Source organism: Pelecanus crispus, chromosome 8 (genome assembly GCF_030463565.1).
Source record: "Pelecanus crispus isolate bPelCri1 chromosome 8, bPelCri1.pri, whole genome shotgun sequence".
Lineage (NCBI taxonomy): Eukaryota > Metazoa > Chordata > Aves > Pelecaniformes > Pelecanidae > Pelecanus > Pelecanus crispus.
In genome coordinates, this window is record NC_134650.1 from 3,908,539 (window position 1) to 3,932,074 (window position 23,536).

General features: G+C 43.9%; 1 protein-coding gene across 2 annotated transcripts; it reads left to right on the forward strand.

The window, feature by feature from the left end:
• Nucleotides 1-5,362: 5,362 nt before the first annotated feature.
• C8H5orf24 (chromosome 8 C5orf24 homolog) lies at nucleotides 5,363-16,203 on the forward strand. 2 transcript variants are annotated; one of them, XM_075715175.1, is made up of 3 exons: nucleotides 5,363-5,396; nucleotides 13,826-14,255; nucleotides 16,163-16,203. In XM_075715175.1, the coding sequence occupies exons 2-3, from the start codon at nucleotides 13,829-13,831 to the stop codon at nucleotides 16,201-16,203; spliced, it is 468 nt and encodes a 155-aa protein (XP_075571290.1). In that variant the 5' UTR covers nucleotides 5,363-5,396; nucleotides 13,826-13,828. The 2 variants fall into 2 exon arrangements, with proteins under 2 accessions (XP_075571290.1, XP_075571288.1); XM_075715173.1 differs by lacking the exon at nucleotides 16,163-16,203 and having other exon boundaries at nucleotides 13,826-14,419.
• Nucleotides 16,204-23,536: the final 7,333 nt, after the last annotated feature.

Genomic DNA, 23,536 nt, shown 5'->3' on the forward strand with positions numbered 1-23,536 from the left:
TGGAAGAGCACAGGGATGCTGTATTTCTTGGGGCTTTTTTTTTTTGATACACTTAAACAGAGCTTGTTCTGTTACCTGCCCAAGGTGATACACTGCCAGCTTTCTAGGCTGCCTTATGCTTTCAGTGCTTGAGTACAGTGGTGTTTTGGGTGGGTGATATGAGCATTGGATACTGGATCATGAATGAGTTTTTGCTTGCGTTTCGCAGTAATGCAGCCTTGTCGCGCAGTGGTGGTGGTGAGTGGTGATGCTCTGGGGGTGTTGCTGTTCTCAAGGAACGGGACACCGGCACTTCTAGCTGGCAGCGAAGTAGGAGAGAACTGCTGTGTAGGTGAAGGTCTGTGAATCTGGAAGAGATGGTGAACGCTGGGCGCGGCTGGAGGCAGACAGGGAGCCCGGCATCACCGTTTTCCATGGCCCCAGCAGGTCTGCGTCGGAGGTTAGGGGAAGGAGAGCTCAAGACTCGACCGCAGCCCTGCTGGCTCCTTCGTTCTCAGTGCAAGCACGCAGCAAAGAAAGATTCAAACAGCAACAGTCCTCACCACACCGTGAAGGGTTAATAAGCTCTGTGCCCTAGCCAGGAAAACAGGAGCTGAAGACTAAATCCAATGTTCTGTACGGGGGGAAAAAAAAACTCACAGCAAGATGAAAAATGTCTGCAATCACGGTTCAGAATTTTATACTACCCTAACTATTGCACATCGTTGCTACCCCTTGTTTTGTTAAATAGGCAGCTTAAGGCCTACTTTACATGTTAGTCTTTATGCTGTAAAAGTTGTAACCAAGATGTAATGTGTAGATCACAGCCTGGCGTGTTCTGTAGCTGTTCCCTGTCCTGGCTGCTTGAGATTTTACTTGTACAATTAAAGCAGTGCAGTCTATTTAATGTGCATTTGGCTGCTAATTGAATAAAAGATTCTGAGGCTCAAAGTGCCACCTGTAGGAGCTTTTCTCACTCAAGTCTTCCAAGTGGGAGAAGAAAAAATGAAGATTTTTAAGCAAAGCTTTGTTAAAATTCTGCCATTGTAATAGCCAACTATAAAACAAACACTAAAGGCTGGATTTGGGATCTTCCGAAAATAATAAGCAGAAGAATGCTGGAGTCTCAGGGAGGGTGTGCATGTTGGTATTTCAGTCCTTCAGGCATGTTTACATTCGTAAGAAACAGCTGTTAGTTCAGCGAAACTAGGGACAGGGTTAGAGAGACAGGTCTGTGTATCTGCACGCATGGAGCCTGCGTAGCTTGCCAGAATCAGTTTTTAATTTTCTGCCGTGTACACGTACTGTCGACAGCACATTGCTGAACACCTCTATTAAGAAAGCCTTTTCTAAATTTGCCCGAATGCCCTTAAATAGGCCGGTGAGTTTCTTCTCGGTGTGAACGCTGGTGTAAACCAGCCCGCTCGCAGCGAGTTACCGGTGAAGGTCGTGCGCAGCCTTCACTGTACCCGAGCGTGAGCGCCGGGCCCTGCGTGCGCGTTCTGGCTGCCTCACATGATGCTCGAGGAATGCACTTTCCTTTGATTATTTTTCTTGACCCAGATCTCTTCCAAATATGGTCTCAGCTTAAACAAGTTTGTGTTCTTACAGCTCGGGCGTTTGCAGAAGAAATTCTGGCTTTCAGCTAACTGTGGCTGTATGGGGGGAGTAGAGGCGGAGAACAACCTAAAAATGTACAGAGAAAAGGCACACAGCTGGACTCAAATTTGTCCCAAAATGTACATTTTGTAAAATGTTTATACAGTGCTAGGCAGGAAGATTTGTTTTCATAATTTTAGCTACAGTGGAAACAATTGTTTTTAAATAAGTGACCATTAGTCTGAGTGACTGCCACCCAAACATTGCTTCTCTGAGACTTCTCATCTGAAACAGATTTAAATATTTTTCTTTAGTCAAACCGAGAGATACAAAATTGTCAAGCTGACCAGCATAAGCAGAGGTAAATTAATTAGTATCTGAGAACTAAGCGGTTCTAGTGAGCTAAAAAATTATTAATAACCTGCTGTGGAGTGAGCATATGATTCTTAAGTTATTTTATACTTTGGCCGTTCTAACTACAAAGTTTATCATCACAAACATGTTTCTCAGAACAATAAATAACCACTGGGCAACTGTTCTGAAACTAACTGCTGAGCAAGGAAAACGTTACACTTGACAAAAATCCTTAATCTTAACTAAAACGTACATTTCCTCTGCCTGTGCATGTTAGCAAGCAAGTGTATTTGCAGAAATTGCTCCAGTAATTCATACTTTGATAGGAGGTCATGGCACTTACGGTCCTGAATCCTCCTGGCTTACTCGGCATGCTGTGTAGCTGAGGACCGGGGAGAAGCTCCTGCGTTGGCAGAAGGAGGAATTTATGCTTTTAGCCCCTTCCTCTCCTTGAAAATTTAGATCCACCGGTGAGATGTCCAGTGAGGGAGAAGGAGAATAGGACTTTGCAGCCTGGATGTAGGGAGGGGCAGCATTTCATTGCATCCCTTACCATACAGATAATTAGTTGTAACCATTTGTTATTGCTAGTGAGAGCAATCCTTTAGAGAAGGGAACAAGGGAAGCAGATTCATCACCTGACGAACGGCCGTGCTTCAGGCCCTGGGGAGCTGTCACAAAACAAGGCAGCCGCAGACCAATTTATCTTTTGTTTGGTTCCTGTTCTTATTAGCGCAGCGTGCAGATGAAGAAACCAGACCCCATTGCTACCAGATTAATATTTGAGCGCTGTGGGCACCGGAGCTGGCTCGTGCGGCGCGGGTTTGCCTGGAGCACGATACGGAGCCGTGACAGGGCCAGCAGCCGCACGGAGGCACGTCCAGCTCCAAGGTCAAGCGTTTACATCTCGCTCTGCCGGCGATAGCCTCGACGACAGCCCGATTCAGGTTTCACAGCGTCTTGGGATGGAACCTTGCGCTGCTTCACGTTACAAGTTCACTCCTCTCTATTATCTGACCACTTCTGCGTTCTGTCGAGATCACGATTTCTTCTAGATAAATCAGGAGCCTGAGCCCGGCCTGACTTCCACCACCTTCCAGACTAAGACAGTAAAAGTTAAATAACAGGATACCAAAGACATATCGAACTCTACCGCTTTTGATTGGCAGCAGCATTTCCAACAAGAGTTAGAAACAGCAGAAAGATGAGGTTCGTAAATAAACTGAATCATTTGCTAAATTAAGCTAAATAAATGCTGCTTTTCCCTGCTGCTTTCTTATATTGCAAATGAGGATTCCTGCATGCATTAGGAAGCACTGGCAAAAAAACGAGCCGTCGTCTTGGCAGGATGTTTCACAGCAATTTTCGGCCCAAAGAGCTCCAAGTATTGTAGAAATGGAATATCACAGGGTTGGAGTACAGCAGTCAGCTCCCCAAACAACAGCAGGAGAGGCAAATATTTAGAAAGACAGAATTAGCCATTTGTAAAAGCTGCATGTTCTTTTTGCCTGGTCTTTCTTGCTTTTATTTTCCAAGACCTCATCTGAATAACACAGAACACCTTTCGGACTCTTTCAGATGTCAGTCATTTAAGGACTTAGGTGCTCATTTAGACCCTGCGATTTGAAGGTGTATGTGCTACCGTCTTATCGATGGCCCAAGGGTGCTCACAGAGGGCAGGAAGGTTTGGATAGAGTATACAGTGACACTGATGCTGTTACAGTCATTAACAAATGTGGATTAAAAAAAAAAATCTGTTGGTCATAGCCTTCCACAGTGGGCTGTCATATTGTTTCACTAAAACTGACCTTGACGACAGGAGGTCAGGTTGTGAAAAGTGCTGGGCACTTAAAATTCCTGTTTCTGTGGGATCTCTTGAAGTTGCTGTTCCCACTTGAAGCCTTTTTTATAGTAAAGTGCCATTGCAATACCTGCACTCTTACTCAACGCTGTAGAATGCAGACGGATGAAATAGGGCAAAATCTTTAATAGTCGGCGGTACTTCATTGGAGCTGCTGCTGTAAGACACGAGTGGCTAACGGTAGATGGACTCGAGCCCGCGTGTTATGTTGGAAACGGCTGCCGTCTTCATTGCAGTGTCAGCAGTGAAAGAGAACTAACCTAACACATTATTTTAATACGGTCCTAAAGCTTGATTCTTCTGTAATGGATTGCAGCGTGTGTACTTTTGGGGCAGAAAGTGTCGCACCCCCCATGCAATTGAAAGTAATGGAAACACCAGGAATCCTGATTTTTCATGAACATGCTTAACCCTTTGGAGTATTTCAAGTGTTGAGGATGTGTTCTAGGGAGTTATTTTACTGCACGATAAATCAGGGATTTATCCTTCAGAGCTGGAGGTGAAGATGGATGTGAATAGTGATATTCATGAGGTGGAGAAGAACATGGATGGCGGCTAGTGATGTTCATGAGGTGAAGAGCATGGCTGGTTTTTACTTTCATTATAAATAATCCAGCCACCAAGCCAGGAAACATGAAATTGCTACTCTCCCCTTAATTGGTTTAGTGGTGGACTTGGTAGTGTTAGGTTAATGGTTGGACTGGATGATCTTAAAGGTCTTTTCCAACCTAAACGATTCGATGATTCTATGATGACGGCCCAGCGCTGGCCCTGCTGCTCGGCAAACGACGAGGCCAGGCTGAGGGAGCTGGGGGTGTTCAGCTGGGAGAAGGCTGAGGGGAGACATTACTGCAGCCTTTCAGTACTTAAAAGGGGGCCTGCAGGAAGGATGGGGACAATCTTTTTAGCAAGGCCTTGTGACAGAATGAGGAATAATGGATTTAAACTCAAGAAGAATAGATTTAGACTAGACATAAGAATTTTTTACAGTGAGGGTGGTGAGGCACTGGCACAGGTTGCCCAGAGAGGCGGTGGAGGCCCCATCCCCAGAACCATCCCAGGCCAGGCTGGACGGGGCTGTGAGCACCCTGGGCTGGTTAAAACTGTCCCTGGCACTGCAGGGCTGGGCTGGGCTGGGTGGGCTCTGAAGGGCCCTGCCCACCCAAAGCACTCCATGATTCTATGAAACGTTCCTCTGCTCCCCTGTCCTGTCACATCATGCTCAAGGCTGCTGCGCGCCGACCTGCCCGGCAGCCCTGCCTCACCCTAGGTGGGAAGCAAGGAGGCCGGCCTTCACCCTCAGCGCCCCCACCCTCTCCTCGCACCTCCGCCGCCTTCCCGCCCAGCCGCCGCCTTCCCGCCCGCAGGACAAAATGGCGGCGGGCGGCCGGCGGGCGAACGCCTGAGAGGCGGGAGGAGCCGCGCGCCGGCCCCGCCTCCGCGGCGCGGCCCCGCTCGGGAGCGCGCCCCGCCCTCCCGCCCGCGCCCGCCGCAGCGCCGCTCCCTGCAGCTGCCCGGCGGGGTGTGGGGGAGGCGGCCGCTCGCTCCCGCCCGCCCGGCCCGCCCGTCCCGCCGCCCCGCAGGCCGCCCCGATCCCCCTCAGGTAGGTGCGGGGCCGGGGCTGTGTCCCCCGGCCCCTTCTCCGCGCGGTGGGAGGTGGCGGGCGGGCAAGATGGAGACGCGGCCGGCGGGGGAGGGGAGCGGAGCGGAGCGGAGCTCCGCTCCGCTCCCCTCCCCCGCCGGCCGCGTCCAGCCCCGCCGCTGAGGGGGATCCCCCGCAGTGCCGCGGGAGGGGAGCTGCGCCATCGCCGCCCCGTCCCGCTGCCCCCCCCCTCCCCTCCTGGGCCGCACCCCGGGGCCTAGGAGGGGTTTGGGCCAGGCCCTGGTTCTTCCCACCCACGCCAGACAGGTGACACGCGAGGCCAGACCCCCCCCCCAGCACCGCCGTGACCCCAAGCGCGGCTGTGGTGGCAGCCGAGGCAAGGGGGGGGACTGCGCCCCCCCTTTGTCCCCTCAGCTGGCCCTTGGCCTCCTCAGGTGGAGCCGGGCCCCTTGCCTGGCCTCCCCGCTGCGCTCGGGAATCCCCAATTCCCTTCAGCACCCACGGCTCTCCTTGCGTGGGGAGAGCGGATACACAGTGCTTTTTCCTCGGAACGTATTTAGCGTGTGGAATCTTAACGCGTGCCCGCGGTCCATGGGTGTATTGCCTTGACGCACCTAAGCAGTGCATGCCTTCGTTCACCTGCGCGTCAGGGTACCCTCTGATGTGTTCCTTCCGCGCCCTTGCCTCCGAGCAGCACGCGTGTGAACGACGTATATACTCTTGCAGGTAGTTACAGATAGTTTAGTACATCCTCATTTGCACATAGCCCTTCTGGGGTAATTAATTAGTGAATAGTTGCGCCTTTAATTTGCACGCGTTTCTCTCTGGATCTCGCTCTACAGAAAGTCACGGTTATTTTGATCCACGTGGTTTTTATTTTTGTAAAATGAAAGAGTAGGAGGGACGCTCGGTTAATACATTTCTTAAACTGTGGTTTATTTCTATTTCAGTCCTCAGATGCCACAGTTTCTCTTACAACTTTTTGTCTGTACCCGTATCCTTCAGGCTTTAGATGCAACCTCAAACAAAAAAAGTCCCGCGTGTTTGTCCGCTGACCGCTGTTGAACAGATTCAACAAGTGGATTGTGTCTTTCTGCAGTTTAGCATAAGTACGCCGTCGTGGCTGCGTTCGGGAGTGTGGGCAGGTACCCGGAGCCTTTCGCACTGGTCCTGTCGCAGAGAAACGCCGTGGAAGCGCGCATCAGGAAGGAGATGTTCGATCCATCTCTTAAGCTTCAAAATCCTTTTTTTGGGAGGAGGCTAGGGAGAGAGGAGAGGGTAGGTGAGAACACCCACTGAGATGAATGAGCACCGCGTACCTCTCCGAGCTATTGTTCTAGACTACAGCGCGGTCTGTTCCCTGGGGAGAGGAGCGGGTGGGCGAGAACACCCACGGAGATGAATAAGCATCTCCAGCTCCCCAGAGCTGTTGTTCTAGGCTGTGGCGAGGTCCTCTCCTGTTTACCTGGGAATAGCTCCTTGAGGTGAACGGACAATTTCACAAACAGTAATAATCCTTTCTTTATAAAGATCTACCTCTAGCTGCTCCATCATTCATATGCATATTTGGATTGCCTTGAAGTTTGGTAATTACAGAACCACAGAATAATCAGGGTGCAGTTTCACAACCTTACTCCTCTAAGCCAGTCTGTCTGGCCTGATGACTGCCTTGCGTCTGCGCTGCCCCATCCCCAGCTCTGGGTTGGTTTTTTTTTTTTTTTCCCTCCCAATCTCCATTCCCTGTTCTCTGTTTGGGACTTGTCATACGCTTCATTCAGGTCTTCTAAGTCCATTAAGTTGTCGAAAAGTCATCTTTTCAAGGTCTGGTTAGGTTTTTAAGTAACTGGGACCAGGGGAGGGTGGGTCAGCAGCAACCAGCGGGTAACGTGGCTTAAGCTGACCTGGGACCTCAGTCTGTCTCTGTGCTTGTAATGGAAATGCGTTCCATTTCTGTTCCTCTTGCCTCCATGTCAGCCAACTGTTGCTTTTTCTTCCTTGTTGGATTAGTTTTCACCTGGGTCGGATCCCCGGTGTTGATTTGTCCTGCTCTTGCACAACAGTTAGTGTTGGCACAAGGAGCGGGAATGTGGGAGAAGAGGAAAGGGCAAGATTGTCCTATTCAGAAAAAATGCGGTTTCGCTTGATTATGAAAACAAACTGTCAATTGTGTCAGTGTAACTGGAGGTGCACAGTTAATTAGATCATTGACGTGATCTTTCTTAATTTTTGTGAAGCTGGCTTAACCCTTTCCAGTGTCATATTTCTCGTCATTACTGGTTATATGATCTTAATTTTGGGGTGGGAAGAAGTCAGCTGACATTCTTGCTGATGTTGGCATCTAGTGAAACTCTGTCTTAGATACGACTTGTTTTTTAAGGTTAGGGAGCATAACAATTACTTGTTTGCCTGGTTGTGCAATCAAATCGTGAATGATCGCTAGAAGTTCACAGCTTACTTGACGCTTAGCCTAGCTAATGCCTGACAATATCTAATCTTTGTGAGAGCAGCGCCGATCTCTGTCTTTTAACATGAAGATGGTGCTCAGGCTTTGGAGAGCACTGTTCCTCCAAGGGTTTCCGAGTCAAAAGAGTTGAACTCCCGAAGGCACAGAGATGCACCCAGGTTGCAGCTCTCTGGTAAGGAGCAGGAGTCGCAGTCCCCTTGCGAGGGAAGGCTCCCCCTCTGCCTGGCACGTCTGGGGAAGAGGAATTTGAAGGGGGTGGGTATATCTGCTCCAAATAACTCTTCCCTTAACTTCCGTCATGTAAGAAAATGACCCTGGGTCACCAGGGGAAGGACTGTACTTGTAAGTTCTTGTATTGCTTGGGAAACTCGTCATTTCTTAGTCTTTTTGCACTAAGAGTAATTGAGAGAAAAACTGTTTTCGGAATTACATTTTCTCTTCAATTTGCAATTCTCACGTTGTCATGTAGTAGCTCTAGCAAGCCACTGCTGTAAAGAAACTGTTTCTTTTATTTTGGCTGGTTTTAATATATTCTACCTAGTGTCAAATTATGAGAAAAAACATATTATGCAATCAGCTGCGGAAAGTGCTTCGTGAGCACATTTTTGAGAAACTGGTTATCTAACTTCAGAAGTAGATTAGATTTCAAATGTAGGTTCAGGTGTTACGGTGTGTGTTGTGCCACTGCTAGGATTTCATACTTAGTATTTTAAAAATATTTACATTTATGGGAATACTCAAGGTAAGGCGCAACATTGTGAAAACACGCAGTTACGGGTTTTTAAAAATGGGGTGAGGCCCTACTTTAGCAAGAGTTAACGTGTAGAAAAGGAGATGACGATAAAAGGGACACTTGAAAAACATTTAAATTAATGTCGTTCATTCTTTTAACAGAGTGATGAAAGTATTTCTCACACCCGCTCTCTTACGAGGGAAGAGCAGAACCAATACCATATCTGTTGCAATCTCGAAAGGGAAAATATCGCTGCTGCTGAACTCCCCCCCTGCAAAGAAAATGAGCCCTTTGGTATTCCCCAGGGCCTGCAGCCCCTGTGCCGTCGAACGTGGCATAGAGCGTTCTTTATGCAGAGACCTTGAACAGAGCTGGTCCTGTGCTCCACTCCGTCAGTTTTAATTGGTAGAAGCAACGCTCAGAGTACTAATGCAGAAATAATACTTGTAGCTGCTTGTGTTTTTAAGTAGTACGTCATATACTTTGTGTGTGTTGGACGATGATGAAAATGTACGGCTGCAGCCTCCTACAGCTCTGTCAATACTGTTGGAACTATTGCAAGCTCAGCAGGGAAAAACTTCAGAAAAATGAGTGGGTTTTATATACTAACCCTCATGAAAAGCAAAATTGTCCCTGTTGGCGATAGGAATTTACCTTTTCTGGTATTTTTCATTTGAAAAGCTGTAATATACATGTGCTTCCAGTTTTGTTCAGTTTTGCTCTGATTCAAGTGTGTTTTACCAAAAGTCAAAGGCACTTGCTGAGTCGGGTCCATTTTGGTGCTAACCAGGCTGTAGTTAGAGAAGGGTGAGACCAGAGCAGTTGCCTGCTTCTGATGGTGGAATTGATTATTCTGCTTAATGCCGGAAATGGGTCACAGGTCCAGTGCTCAGTGTAAAATATTTAATGAGCGAGTGCCTGGTCCGGCTTGCGTACTTTCTCTGCCCGTGAAAGTTTTCACCTTACCTACGCTGGCAGCTAAATTCTGCCCGTGAAGAAGGCAACGGGCATGATGTTTGAAAGCTAAAGACAGCATTGTGTCACAACCCAAGAGGGTTGTGTTTTTATGTAATGGGAGTCGAGTAGTTTTGATCTTAAAATTTTGTGTAGTGAACAAGACACAAATGGTGATTTTCTGCATAGTTTCAAGCCTAGAGAGAGATGGGCCATGCCAACAGAAGCCTTAGCAGTTATAAGCTAGAACTGTGCAGTATGTTAACCTGTATTTAGGGATAAAAGGATGCACTCTGTCTGTCCAAAACCTGTAATATCACTGGAATTAGGTGAAATTTCTTAAGTTCTGTGCTGCGTCCATATTGCCTATAATACGGTTTCTGTTTCATCTCCCAGCAGCAGAAAGCAAACGATACCACACTTGACTGTCAAATACAAAAAAATCTTAATGACAGCCTCATACATGGTGTATTGACTGACCAGTAGCCTGGCTGTCATCTGAGGAAAACAAAACTTCAAACTCGGCTCGCTAGTGCTAAGGCAGGTTAACTTTGCAGGTACTCAGGAGAGTGGCAGTGCAGCTGTGCTTTAAAAGGAGGGGCCGGTACCATGTCCAGAAATCCCCCTGCAGCAAAGCTTTGCAGATCCCGGGTGGATGGTCCTGTTTCTTTCTTTATTTCTAGCAGTGGTGGAGCTTCCGCACTTCATTGCATGGGAAGCTCTAAAGCTGCCTCTCTTTTCCCAAAGCTAGCTTATCCGGTTGTCTCCTCCCTTCCCTGGCATTTGTATAGAAATAAATTACCAGATAGAAAAGGATCTATACAGAAAATCCTCTACAGCCACTTTCCAGTAAAAATCTTTTTGAAATACGACTGAATTTCATTGCTACAGTGCCTCATCTTAACTATTTGTTTACAAGCAGACGTTCAACCAGTCAGTTGAAGCGGTTTAAAAACTGATTTAAGTAAACTGTTGCAAATACCTTTTACATATCTATTGACAGGTTTAAAACAAGTAAGTTCTATTTCACTGGAAACTTTTCTGGCCAGTTTTATTTAAGAATGCTTGCACACAAAGTTGTGTGTGTTTAGCTAAATTGCATAGCCAAAGTGTGATTTTTAAATTGGCATACCTTTGCATTTTATACCAATTCTCATTTATGCTGCGTATCTCCCTGCCAAGAAACCTGCTTCCACTCTACAGATAAGCTCACTACATTCTTTTATTCCCTGCTGTAATGTGAACGAAGTGAAATTATGCTGGAGATGTCCATGTTAGGGTAATTAAGCTCAATTGCAATTTCCTTTTTAAAACTTTTTGAAAAAAAAGTCTTAAATTAAAAAACACAGAATATAAACTTTGGCTACTACTTGAAATTTTCATGGTTTGATGAAAAAAGGTGCAGAGAGGAAAACAAACAAACAAAAAATTTAAAAAAAAGTCCTGTTGGCAGTCTTCCACCAAGATTGTGTTGGGGGTTTGTTTTTGTTTGTATTTTTTTTTTTTAAGCTTCCTCCTCTTGTAAGAAATTCTAAACAGTTACTGATTTGTACATCTTCTTTCATAAATTACAATGATACTGGCTGTTGCCAGATGGAAGGTAAACTAGCATCAGCCTGGTTTTGTACATAAGGTCAGTGTTGTCGAGAGCTCTCAGGGACGTTCAGTAGACGTAAAACAAATGCATATGGTGATGGAGCTCCAACGCTTGCTAGTTACAGCAGGATATATTCACTGTTTAGGAGTACCTGTGATGGACCTCCCCAGGAAAGATGGATGGCGTCTGTAGGAAAAATCCCCCTGACTGTAATGAGGAAAAAAAGCAGAGAATAAGAATGTAACATTAGACAGGAACAAGCCTGAACGGTGGCTGGTCTCCTGAGAAATACCAGGGGCCCTCACTTTATTCAGCGCTTTCTCCCTGGTCTAGTGTGTCCCTCGGATACTGGGCCGCTGAACTGATCCTTCTTTGTGGCAGTCGAGCTTGGAGCGGCTTTTTGGGGCTGAAGCCAGTATTCCTGCGTTTAAAGTGAGTACCGAGACAAGAATGCCGCTAACCGCTCCAAGTGTCCTCGAGTGCATCAACAAACAGATGAATAGCCTTTCAGAGCCGCTGGGCTTACTCTCTCGGCAGCAAAAGTACATTATCAAAACCCTTATGTTTGCAATTACGTATCATGAAAAATCTCAGGTATTTTTTGCGGTATTGTGGGCCCTACTCTAGTGGGGCTAAAGGAAGGTAACATTTTTTTTTGACTGCTATTTGTAGAAAACCTTAAGCTTCCTTTTTATTGCTGCACAGAAAAGTCTGTCTGGTCTCTTGACCTGTAGCTTACTTCCTTTGTCCTTTGCTAAGCAGAGGCTTGCTAATTATTCTTTGTTGTTTCGTTTGCTAGTCAACACCTGCACTAACAGCGGTTTCACGTTTGTTCCATTGTACCGCATTCAGCACACCAGAATTGTAGCACTCGGATAATCTCTGCTAGAACCATCTAATACTTATATTACTATCATAATTTCGCTATTTGACATAAAACCATATTCATCTATTTGCACAAGAGTAATGCATACACTGTAATGGGCATTTGACAAGCCAAAGTAAATTGGGTGTTAGAGCAGGGAATGTATCCATTGTAATCAGAAGAAAAGGGCACAGGGATTTACTCCTGAGTAAATAAACCGGCTGTGCTGTATGCTTTCTCTCTGGCTCGGAGGAGACGTTCATAACTGCCAAATAAATTCAGTAATCAATGGTAGAATTTAAGTTGGGTTGCTGTAGGTGATATTCCAGAGCTACTGCAGGGAAAATACAATAAATCTTCCAGACCTTATCTACTAGAGAAATTTACTGCAGGAAGAAATACTTGGTGTCCTAAGCATGACTGTAGGTCACAGAAATACTCTGATGTGCCAGATATTGATTGGCTTAATCTTGTCTTCAGCATGGCTAAATATTATTATCTTAAACTGAGTATTTGCAGCTCATTTAAGTTGTAGAACCAATATAGTTGAACGGGTGAAAATACCATCCTGTCGCTCCTTGAGTGGCTTGCTGGCTTCTTACGGTATCGCCACTATTAAGAAATCTGAGGGAGTATCTGTGCAGTTGGTGTTTAGAAGCATCGATACTAAGAAAGTTTAAGAATGCCAGCAATGCTGTTAATTGTTGTGATTCTGCCCTGGTACATATGCTGCAGGGATTTGATATGATGGATATAAGCATAACCAATTTATTTAGAAAGTATCGCTTGTAATCGTGACGGTGACCATATGGGGTTTCTAGCAGCTGGACGTCAGTTTGTCCATTGGAACCGGGGTCAGCCTGCCGTAATGTGCAGTGAGAGCTGCCCTTCTGCCATCCTGAAGATAGGGGTTTGATTCTTCTTTGAAGTAAACCTCTGTAAACAGAGCACAGCTCAAGTTATTTTTGTCTAGCGAAAAGAGCCAGCTCCATAAAAGAGTGGTTGACCTTCATGGGCCACGTTTGTTTTCCAGAATATTTGGAGATGTGTTGACAACGTGCACGTCTGTAACAGGAGACGTGTTGTTTTTCCCAAAGTTGTTATCTCGGAGTTGGCATTACCAGCAGTTTGTACCTGCTCTTCTGAGTAGGACAGCAGTGGCGTTTCTGCAATCTAGCATCTTTTACTTTGTAATAGATTAACTTGGTACATCTGCTTTCCCAACTACGGCACCATTGTCTTTGCTGAATGCCTTACCTGTTTCTTTTCTTTCACATTAATTGTGACAAGAAATGACAAAACTGATTAGTGTTTTATTACTTTGCTGCAGTTAAACAAAACAAAAAATCTTTAGGAGCTTATGCCTACTAAATCAAGAGAGTGATAGCGTATTTTTCCTTGGCTTACAGGTGATAGTTAATCTTGCAACTAGAACGGCTGGAATTTAGATGAGATTCAGTTAGGAAGGTTTTGAAATCGCGGTGGGTGAGCAGATATTATATATCCTAGTTGCTGAAATGCTCTTGTTCAGTTCATTAACGTACTTCTTCCCTAATTATACCTATCCAAATAATACATAGTTTAAATTGTAATTTTTATATGTGTAAAGGTTCCTATGCAAAACCTCAAGTGAAAGATCAATAAAACTTTCTGTTTAAAAAAGTAATTTACTGACATCAGTACTGTTTACTAAAACTAGACAAAGCAGTTTGGACTAATTTTAAGAACTCAGGTAGCTTTTGAAAGACTCTCACTTGTGGAATGCTGGAGTATTATTATATATTGATACGTATTTGTCTCCTCTTATTTTTGGTAGAAAATGATGCACCCTGTTGCCAGCGGCAATACAGCTTTCTGTGGGACCGGCAAGAGTTCTTGCCTTAATGAAGACAATGTGAGATCTGCCGATCAGTTTGACTTGTATGCCACGCAGCAAAGTAAATACAGCCACGCAGTCAGCCACAAACCGATTGCATGCCAGAGACAAGACGGGTTGAACGAATCGCACTTGCAGACCACAAGTGGCAGGAATATAGAGACAAAAGACGAACTAAAGAAAAAGAAAAACCTCAACCGATCTGGTAAACGTGGAAGGCCGTCAGGGACCACAAAATCAGCAGGGTACCGAACCAGCACAGGTCGACCCCTGGGGACCACCAAAGCAGCTGGATTTAAGACAAGTCCAGGCAGACCCTTGGGTACAACTAAAGCAGCAGGATACAAAGTCAGCCCAGGCAGACCTCCAGGTAGCATTAAAGCTCTATCACGGCTTGCAAATCTAAATTATACTTGTGGCAGTGCAGCTTTTCCCTATCCTATGGTGCATAACAGAGGAGTACATGCTGCTGGTGAGACCAGTAGCAAAATGAAGCAGCCTAATGAATGAAAGGAGGGAATTAGTAACTCCTTACTAATCCGCTTTACTCTGAATTTTGGCATGTTTCTTGCATTTTGTTGTAGTGTTTGCCTAAGTCTGAATTTCTAGATTTGATTTTTATTCAAATAATGCCATAGCCTACGGGTGCAATTCAGTAGTAACTTTGAAAGCAATGTTGCGAAGGCACTTGTTTAAAGGGGTTTTTGTTGGTTTTAAATCATAATTTATAAGAAAGTTTGAAGTGATGCATATGCCTTGGTGTCGATACTTAAGTAATGTCCATGTCCCTAGTTTTACGTTCAATTTCTGGTAAATCTAGTTAATGTGGTTATGCATTAAATAATTGAAATAAGGAGGACAGAGCTAGCTGGCTGTTGGTTCATGACGTGGCCTATCCCACAATAAGGAACTTAGCCAGATGAGTTCTGATGTGATAAGAAAAATTGATAAAGAAAGAAGCAAGCTACATTTTCCACTTCTGCAGGAGCTTCTACAGACCTCAAATAGATACTTAAAAAACACCCAAAAAACCCTCAGTCTTTTTCTAAAGTGCTGATTTCAGGTGGCTTTTGTTTCTGGAGTTGTAGCAGTTCGACAATTTCAACTGATGCTCCAAAAATATTTTTGAAAATTTTAAAGAAAACTGAGCATTTGTACAGCACGTTACAGCTTCACAGCGCCTTATTAATACAAGCTAATTTGCCTTTAGGTGATAGCTGTTCTTTTAGTTACGCTGTTAACAGGATTCTGCTGTGTCATTTTGAAATGCCTAATAGTACATACACCAAACCACAAATAATTCTTTGAAATTTGAAATATTTTATAATAAATTAAGTACTGTTCGTTCTAGTTACGCACTTGGTTAATATTAAACAGTATGTTCTTAAATCTGTAAATAGCTATTTACACTGGTTTTTGCCTTTAAAATCTGTGCTTAGGTGGCAACAGTTTAATAGCTTTTAAAGTATTAATCTATAATGTTTACAAATTAAACTTTCTAAATAGACACTGTTGCCAAGTTTTCAGACTCAGTTTTGCCAGATATTCCTGAAAATACAGTTATTTCATTGTTTGACACTTACACTATATTTAAGTTACAGAAGCTTATATATCTACCAAAGGATAGATCAGGAAGGATTAGGAAGTAAAGGAAAATCACCATTTTCATGATTTATAAAAAGCAAACTGTATAGCTGATGCAAACAGCATGCAGTTCACTGCACTGCTAGACCCCCCATATGAAGTGATTAATCTATGCATGCAAGCTGAAAAAAAAAATGTTGTTGGTTAACTATAAGTACCTTTCTTGGCTCCAACTAAAACCTTCCCTCCTTCCAAAAAAAAAGTTCAATTTTTCGACTGGGTGTGTTTAATTTTTTTTTAAGTGTGAGAGAGTGTGTGAGTGTGCGTGCAAAATAGTTTAATCTAGACTTCAAAAAAAATCAGTCCTCAATGTTGCGTATTGTTCTAAATTTATTTTACTGGAATTAAAGCTTCCCCACCCCCCAAGAAAGTTTACGTTTAAGTTGTTTCACGTATGATATGACATTATGATAAATTTGTAGCTTCAAATATCGGGGGGGAGAATATATAGTTTGCAGATTTGGGGGATCTGAAAAATTGGGGTTAATTGAGCTTGTGCTGAATGAGTAATGATGCTGATAACTTTTGTTAACATAAATGCTAGTCTGGCCTGCTGTCATTTAGATGAGAACTCTTGATTTCAGTGATGACAACTTAAGAAACAGATGTCATGTTTCATACCTTTTTTATCAGGAAAAAAGCAGCAAGCCTTCAGGTGTTCCAGTGATGCCTAACACATGTTGAGCTGGACTTTATGCTGTACTTTACAATAGGTGTGTTGAATTGTTTTGGGGGAACTGTGTATGCACTGGCAACTAAGACAATGAACCTCAACTATACTGGATGGCTCCTTAGTCAATAGATGAACTAATGGCAGCTAAACTGCTACTAAAAAATAGTTTCTTCATGCTGAAGCTATGAAATCCAGTTATACGTTCTGTTCCTCAACAAACTCGCAAGTCTGAAATTTAGCAATCTTTCTCAGAACGATGTAACTTCTGACACATGCAAAACGCTAATGTGAGTTAATTCACCCTCAGGATCTGTGTTGTATTGGCTGTTTTTAATCAGATGATTTTTCAACAAAAGACTGCTTTAAGTTCTTCCCTGAACTCAGCTGGGAAAGCAGTCCTCTTCAGCTGAATGTAGTAACCGCAGGAGTGTCGCACCTCGCTGGCAAGGAACGTGTTGCATGTCACCGCTGTACCTTGGCGAAACTCCACTTCTTACCTCCTCCTGTTTATCCTGTTCGCTCCCGTTCCGTTTCTCACTTGTGCATCTACTCGATGGTGCTGTGCTGTGTGTCAGGAGATAATGCAGATGTATTGCTGTTCTGCTAGTATAATGAATTTTGTATTCAAGTATGCTGATGAAATAATGAAATCATCTAAGCAATTTCTGTTCATTACAGTGTTTATTAATTGTATCAGATGGAATATAATCCCAGTAAAAAGCAATTAACGTTGACAATTGTGAAACGATGAGCATAAAGTAGAAAAGCCTTCAGAGAGTCTAATGGGCTGCTTGGCACTCCAGATTTAGCGAGGAGAACAGAAGCGCGCTGCCGGGCATTTCCCAGTTCTGGTTTATTTTATATCTGACTACGGTTTACCGGTGCCGTGCAGTGAGGGGAAGAAAAAAGAAGTTAGAGATTCCGAGTGAACTAGAAATGGAATTTTCAAATACTTCTGCTCTTCCTATGTCTGATCTGCAGAATACGTTGTGCTTTTTTCAACACTTTTCTTTCCATGGCAAACACTGAAACAGCATGTTAATGCCTAAACTTTATTAGCACCGATGGGAAAACTGGCCTTTTCCCCCCATAGTATGAAAACATTACTTGTAAGGTAAATTGCTTATTTTATATTATATATTATAATTCAGCTATTCATAAGCTAGGATCACTGTTGCCTGTTAACACTGTTCAGAAGAGCTACATGTCAAGTTTGTTTTTTAATAATTTCTTTTAATTATCGAGTTCCTAACGTTTTATTTATACATAAATGAAATGTATTAGCTTGCTATTATTCCTTAATGATGCTATACGAGTTCACTGTTTAATATACATATAGCAACTACTATTCAGTTTCTGATTAAATTTACTTAAACTTTAAAACCAAATAATTTTGCTACTATAAAGTCTTGCACTGGACATACTCAAGATGCTAGCACCATATTTCGGCAGGAAAAAATCAGATACCATCAGAAGTGGCTAACTTTGATATCAAAGATAGTATTTTTAAAATCAGCAGTTAGCTTTGTCATTGAAGCAATGTTCTTTGTATCTCGGATTTAGTTTAAACTAATCAAAATAACTGTGTATCGAGAGCCATTAAAGATCTCTGTTCTGAATGACTATGTTTTCATTTTGTCTGAAAGATCTTAGAGTTCAGTCAGGACAAAACCAAGCCTTGTCAGTGAAAAGTGATGTGTCTGTGAAAAGACTTACTTGGAATTACAATAGACAGAGTAATTCAGATGAGAACTTAACTCCCTCCCCCATTTTTGAAGAGCTTTAAAAGGCAGAGCAATGTGAAGTCATTTGTCCGATGGTTTCATTAGCTGTGACTCTGCTACTCTTTGTTATATGTATAATAATGTTTCACGCTATCCTTAGAGTTGACAGTTAAAACACTTGATAACAATCGTAAATACTTTGAACTGCAGACTTCATTTCTGACCACAAAAGAAGTTTATTCTTCTCTATTTTAATGCATATATTTTAACACTGCTTAAATATATTTATGACTTTAGTAGAGACTAGACCTTGTGATTTTTTTTTCTTCCGAATAGATAAATCTGTATTCTGAAATTTGAACCACTTTCTGATACTTTAATCTTTCATCATTTGCTTTTCCACAGGTTTACTTCGGGGGAAACAGTAATCTGTTAAATAACTAGTATCAGCACCCCATGCTCTGCTGTAAAAAGCCTGATTAGATACTGTGTATGTTTTTATGTCCATGAACTTGAGCTACTCGTGTGCAATTAACGTGTATGGGAATGGAGTAGTGTTCATGATCTGTATTTACATCATCATATGGATGTATATTTATTAATAAAGTTAATACTTTAAAACCTAACAATTTTTTCTCTGGGCTTTTTTAAATATCTTACAAATTCTGGCTGAAGATGCCTATTGACAGCATTACCAGATCTTCTTTCTCTCTTGTGAACAGAAATGCTGTTTGTTCTCCAGCTGTCTCGATGACACGGTGTTAAGCGACTCGAACTGGCGCTGAAATGTTTTGGTACACCTTGTACAGATTTCACTTAAAAATCTGTCGGTTTGTCATGTTTGTCCCTTGCCTCCCTGAAGTGTAATTGAATCTGGCTACAATAGACTGAGTGTGTTCGTGCCCCTGTGGACTTCAAAATGCACACGGGAGTTGGGAGGCCACTGTATTGTGTGATTTTGAAATTGAAGAAATAAGCCCACCCTTTCAGTATACTTTGCTTTCTGAATTTCAACGTGAGATGTCTATTGCTTGTTACAGGCAAGTCCCATATATTTGACTTAAGGCAAAAAGCCCGTATGAATTGCAAGGTATCAGAAAATAGCGGAACGTTGCTTATTTTTTAATAAATTAAAAATGCTGCTACAGTAACTTAATTGTTTGTATCCTTTCACTCAAATATGAGAAGAGGGGAAGAAAGGAGTTGTAGCTCTGTACGTATAAATAGTAAGCTGCTAACTTTTCTTTCCTCTCGCACATGGAAATCAATTTGAGAGTACTCGTAAACTAAACTTTTCATGGAATGGTTGTCATTATTCTGTGATGAATAAGATGTATTTATCCCTGTATTCTAGCAACATTTCAATTTATCTTTGTTGGTAAAGTGTGCTCTGCATACTACCCAACCCCTCTTTTTTTTGTTTTTTTTTAATTAATCTTTTTATCCTCTACTGAAGTTTTTCAATAACTTCGGGGGAAGATGGGCAGTCCTACCTACCAGAAGCTGCAATCTAGACTGCTAGGTCTGCATCCTCCCCTTGCTCTCCAGCACCCTCTGTTTTCTCTTCCATGTACTTTCACAGGCCCTGAATATATCTGGGGTTGAAATGTTCTAAATGTCACTTGCAGTTACTTTGCAGACTTTTAAGTTGCTTTTACGTGAAAAAGACATTTGATGCCTTTTTTGGGTTTGGGTTTGGTTTTTTTTTTTTTGTTGGCCATTCTGTTCATTCTAAATATTTGGCTTTCAAGGTGACTGGGCATGTGGGTATGTTCAGAACAGAGTTTGACTGCAGTCTGCTATGTCCTCATCTAAAAATCAGTTCCTGGACGTGATTCCTTGAGCAAAGTGGATTATTTTCTTTGTTGTAATGAAACCTTAAGTATTAGATACTAAGTCAGTCATAGATTGTATCACACAAGAATACAGGCTCTTCAGCTGCGTTGGAAGTTGCTTGACTGCTTCCATGGCTGTTGTGTTTTCTGCCATGTAACAAACTGAACGATAAAAGTTGCAATGCAGTCTGTTCCCTCGATACGCTCTTGGTGTGCGAGGCCGGGTGCAATTTTGGATGCCGGGACCGGTTTATGATTTATTCATGCGGACAGGCTAGCAGTGTTGGGGTGTCAGCTATGCAAGCTGGACATCTTCAAGGAGCCTTTAGGATAGTTACACCTTTTAGTAATTGCATTTCTGCGTATGATGAGACACCAAGGCTTGCTTTGGGGCTGGAATGGCATTTTTCTGCTTTTGTACCTCCTCGGTGCGATCTCTTCAAGTAGCACAAATAGTACAGTGTGAATTGGTGATATTGTACCTATTAAATATGCCGGCAGAGTGTGGTTTTGGACCAAGACAAAGAAGATTGTTCGGGCCAGTTAGTATTTAAAGCTGTAACGCCTAAAAGTAAAGGACTGACTTGCTGCCTTGCATTGCATACTATTTTTATCCGGGTTCTGCCTGTGGCTCTGTGTTTATTGTTTAACATTGAAGAGAGAGGTGCGGCCTGACCGTACAGAATTGGCAGCCCAAAAGCTCCTGCGTTCTGGAGCTGGCTCTCTCCCAGGTTCCCGGCATGGCCCAGGGATGGCAACGTCTCCTTTTCCCCATCGGTAAAAACGTGGCAAAAATATCTGCTTATCTTGCAGGGTTGCTGGAAGGAATCATTAGTTAACAACTTTTAACTACTTTGAAGCTGAAAGATGTTGTGGAGTTCTTAAGTGTTGTTTAAATGATCTGAGGCAGATAAATCTTGCCTTTCATGTTGTTTCTTTCATACCACAAAAGCTTGTTCTAATTGGTGAAAAAACATCACAGTTACAATTAGTGTAAGATTGATTACTTAGAGTAGGCCTTTGAGATGTGTATAAGACTAAAATGTGTATTTGCTGCTTCGAGTGGTCGTATTTTTAAATAAAAAATATTCAGCTGCAGCCATGTGGAGAAAACAAAGATTAAAGTCACACATCCCAAATATAGGTATACATTAAAGTTGCCCGTGCGACCTCAGCCTGTGAGGACGTGTCAGGATTATACAGGAGTGGAAACCTTGGTCTCAGAGAAGGTCCTGGCGTTGCCTCATTGTCCCAGTCCGTGTCCTCTTCCACTCCTTCTCTTGCTGTGAAGGAGCTTGTCCAGTGGGACTGAAATCTGGGGAGGGGAGAAGTCCAGCTGCTGAAATCTAAGATGCGCAAATGACCACCGAGTTTTGGTGTTTATTCACAGATGCAGCGAAAGACTCCTGTTTTGCAAATCCTCCTCTTCGCTAAATTTCAGCTCCTTCCCTAACAGAGAGCGCTTTTCTAATGCGTCCAAGATTTTTTAATAGAGGCAAAACAATGTATTTTTTTACTAGCCTTCTTCCTGAAAACAGACATTTGGCATTAAAAAACAGAAAAATGTAAGCCACTGAAAACAGTTTTGCAACAAAACTGGCAGGCAGTGTAAGAAATGTGCCTTCTCTGTAATGCCTAAGCACTGGGATAGTACCTTGGTTGTGAGTTAGGTATAATAAAGCCTGACTATCTGTAATTCTTGGGAGTTCATTTGTGTTCCATTCATAGATTACTCATAGCCACCATAAAAAAGAATGCAATTTTGCACAAACCTTTTGACCTGTGTTATGGTAGGAAGAATATTACGTTAGGATTAAATCCACAGAAGTGTCTCAAAGGGAGGTATGCTGCCGGAAAGCTGTGTGTTATTGGGAAGGGTTGGAATATCGTCACCTGTGTGCAAGATCTGACACCAGCCCGGGCCGCAGCAGGTGAGACGCCAGACTGACGGCACAGAGCCCAGAGCTGTGTGCAATCCTTGGCTAGGAGAAGGAAAAAAAAATTGTTTTCAAGTTGAAAATGACGCTTTGTCCAAACTCAAAGATAAGGACAATTGGGAATGGGGCTGCTTTTTACTGACTAGCCCGCACCGGCTTGGATTCCTTACGTCCGTTTGCTTTCAGGCTTGCTTGCTTGGTCTGTATCAGCTGGTCTAATTAAGTATTTTCTATGTGTGAACCTCATGTTTTATATCTTTATAGACTTTTATGTCCTTGATACGAATGCTTATGCAAAATGGACTTTGAAAGAAAAAAATTTCCAAGCAAGAAAATGTGTGCTACAAGAAAGGACAAAGTTGGAGAAGTGTCCCGTAGTAAAAACAAAGACAAAAATCCCATTTCTCTAATAAAGCTGCCACCCATCTTCATTTATATGCATGTAGAGTGTTTTCCTTGCTTTTTTTCTGGTGTCTATGGTTCAGCTCTTGTAGCTCATCATTCTCACTCACTGACAGATGCAGAGTTTTGGCAAAATCTGTGTGCGCTGCTGGCAGTTGGAAGAAACATGGTAAAAAAGGGGGTATCGGCACTTGAAGTACTATGTGTGTTTTCAACGTGCCCCAAATAGTCCTGAAGCTTCACTATTAAACTGAAAAGCAAGAACTAATTCTGTGACAGGAGGAATATTACCTTGTTGCCTAAAAAGAAATAGCAGAGTATTTATCTCCCCATTTATCTCGCTTTTCAGCTTGGGAGCTTTGGTGGTATGCCAATGGACAGGAGCTCATCTTTTCTTTTTAGCTTTAAAAAATACACCTTTCGTTCACAGGCCTTTACCCTTACCCCAGCCTGGCTGTAGGTTAAAGTTTAGCTTTCATGTGCAAACACATCCCAAACTGAACCTGTGCATCTCTATAGCGGGTGGAAGCAGGCAGATGTGGCCATGGGGAAGTCCTGGTCACAGCAGGCCCTTGGGGCTGCGATACCGGGCTATAACAAAACACGCTTTTGGAATGAATTACAGGGTGCGTTCACGTGTCCTCTCAATTACCCTTCAGTCATTAACACCCTGTCAAGTCCTCCGGATGACATTTCCCTCCTCGCAAGAATTTTCGACCGGAACTGATTAAAATCAACAGTGAAATGCCTGCCGGCCTGCAGCACATCAGCAGACCGCAGCTTAGCCCGGGCAGCGTTGTCCTGTCACACCGTCTCGTACCGTTGCCGGTGGACTCGGCCCTGGGCTGCGAAGACGGCGCAAACGAACCCGTGTCACTGCCGTGCTGGGGGGTGAGCCGGGCTGACAGGAAAAAAATTGGTTAAAAAAACCCCACTATTTGTATTTAATAGTGGCGGGGACTGGGACCTGAGCTGAGTTCTGCCCGTTCCCCTGTACTGCCCTCTGAGCCCCAGCAGCTTGCTGTCCCCTCGTCTGAGGGTCACGAACGCAGGGCTCCATGTGTGGAGCTCGCAGAGGAACGCGAGCTGTGGCGATCGTCACCCGCCGCTGCGGCCTGCCCTGCCGCCCCGCCTGGAGGCCTCCCGCCGCAGAAATACAAACAGGGCGGGCGGAGGAGGAGGAGGAATAGCGCAGGCTGGGCGCAGCTCGCCCTCCCGACCGCAAAGGAACAGCGCCGGTCCCCGGGCGGAGCCGCCGCCCGCCCAGAGCCAGGACAAGATGGCGGTACGCTGCCCTTACGGCGCTACGCAAGCACGCACGCACGCATGGCGGCGGCGCGCCGGAAGCGGAAGTGGGTCAGGGCTCCGGCGGAAGTGGCCGTTGTCCGGGGAGACGCAGCGCTGCCGGGGCCGCCGGGGCCGGGGCCGCGCCGAGG

Coding starts and splice junctions, on each gene's coding strand:
- C8H5orf24 (XM_075715173.1), top strand. CDS start 13,829: ATGATGCACCCTGTTGCCAGCGGCAATACAGCTTTCTGTGGGACCGGC.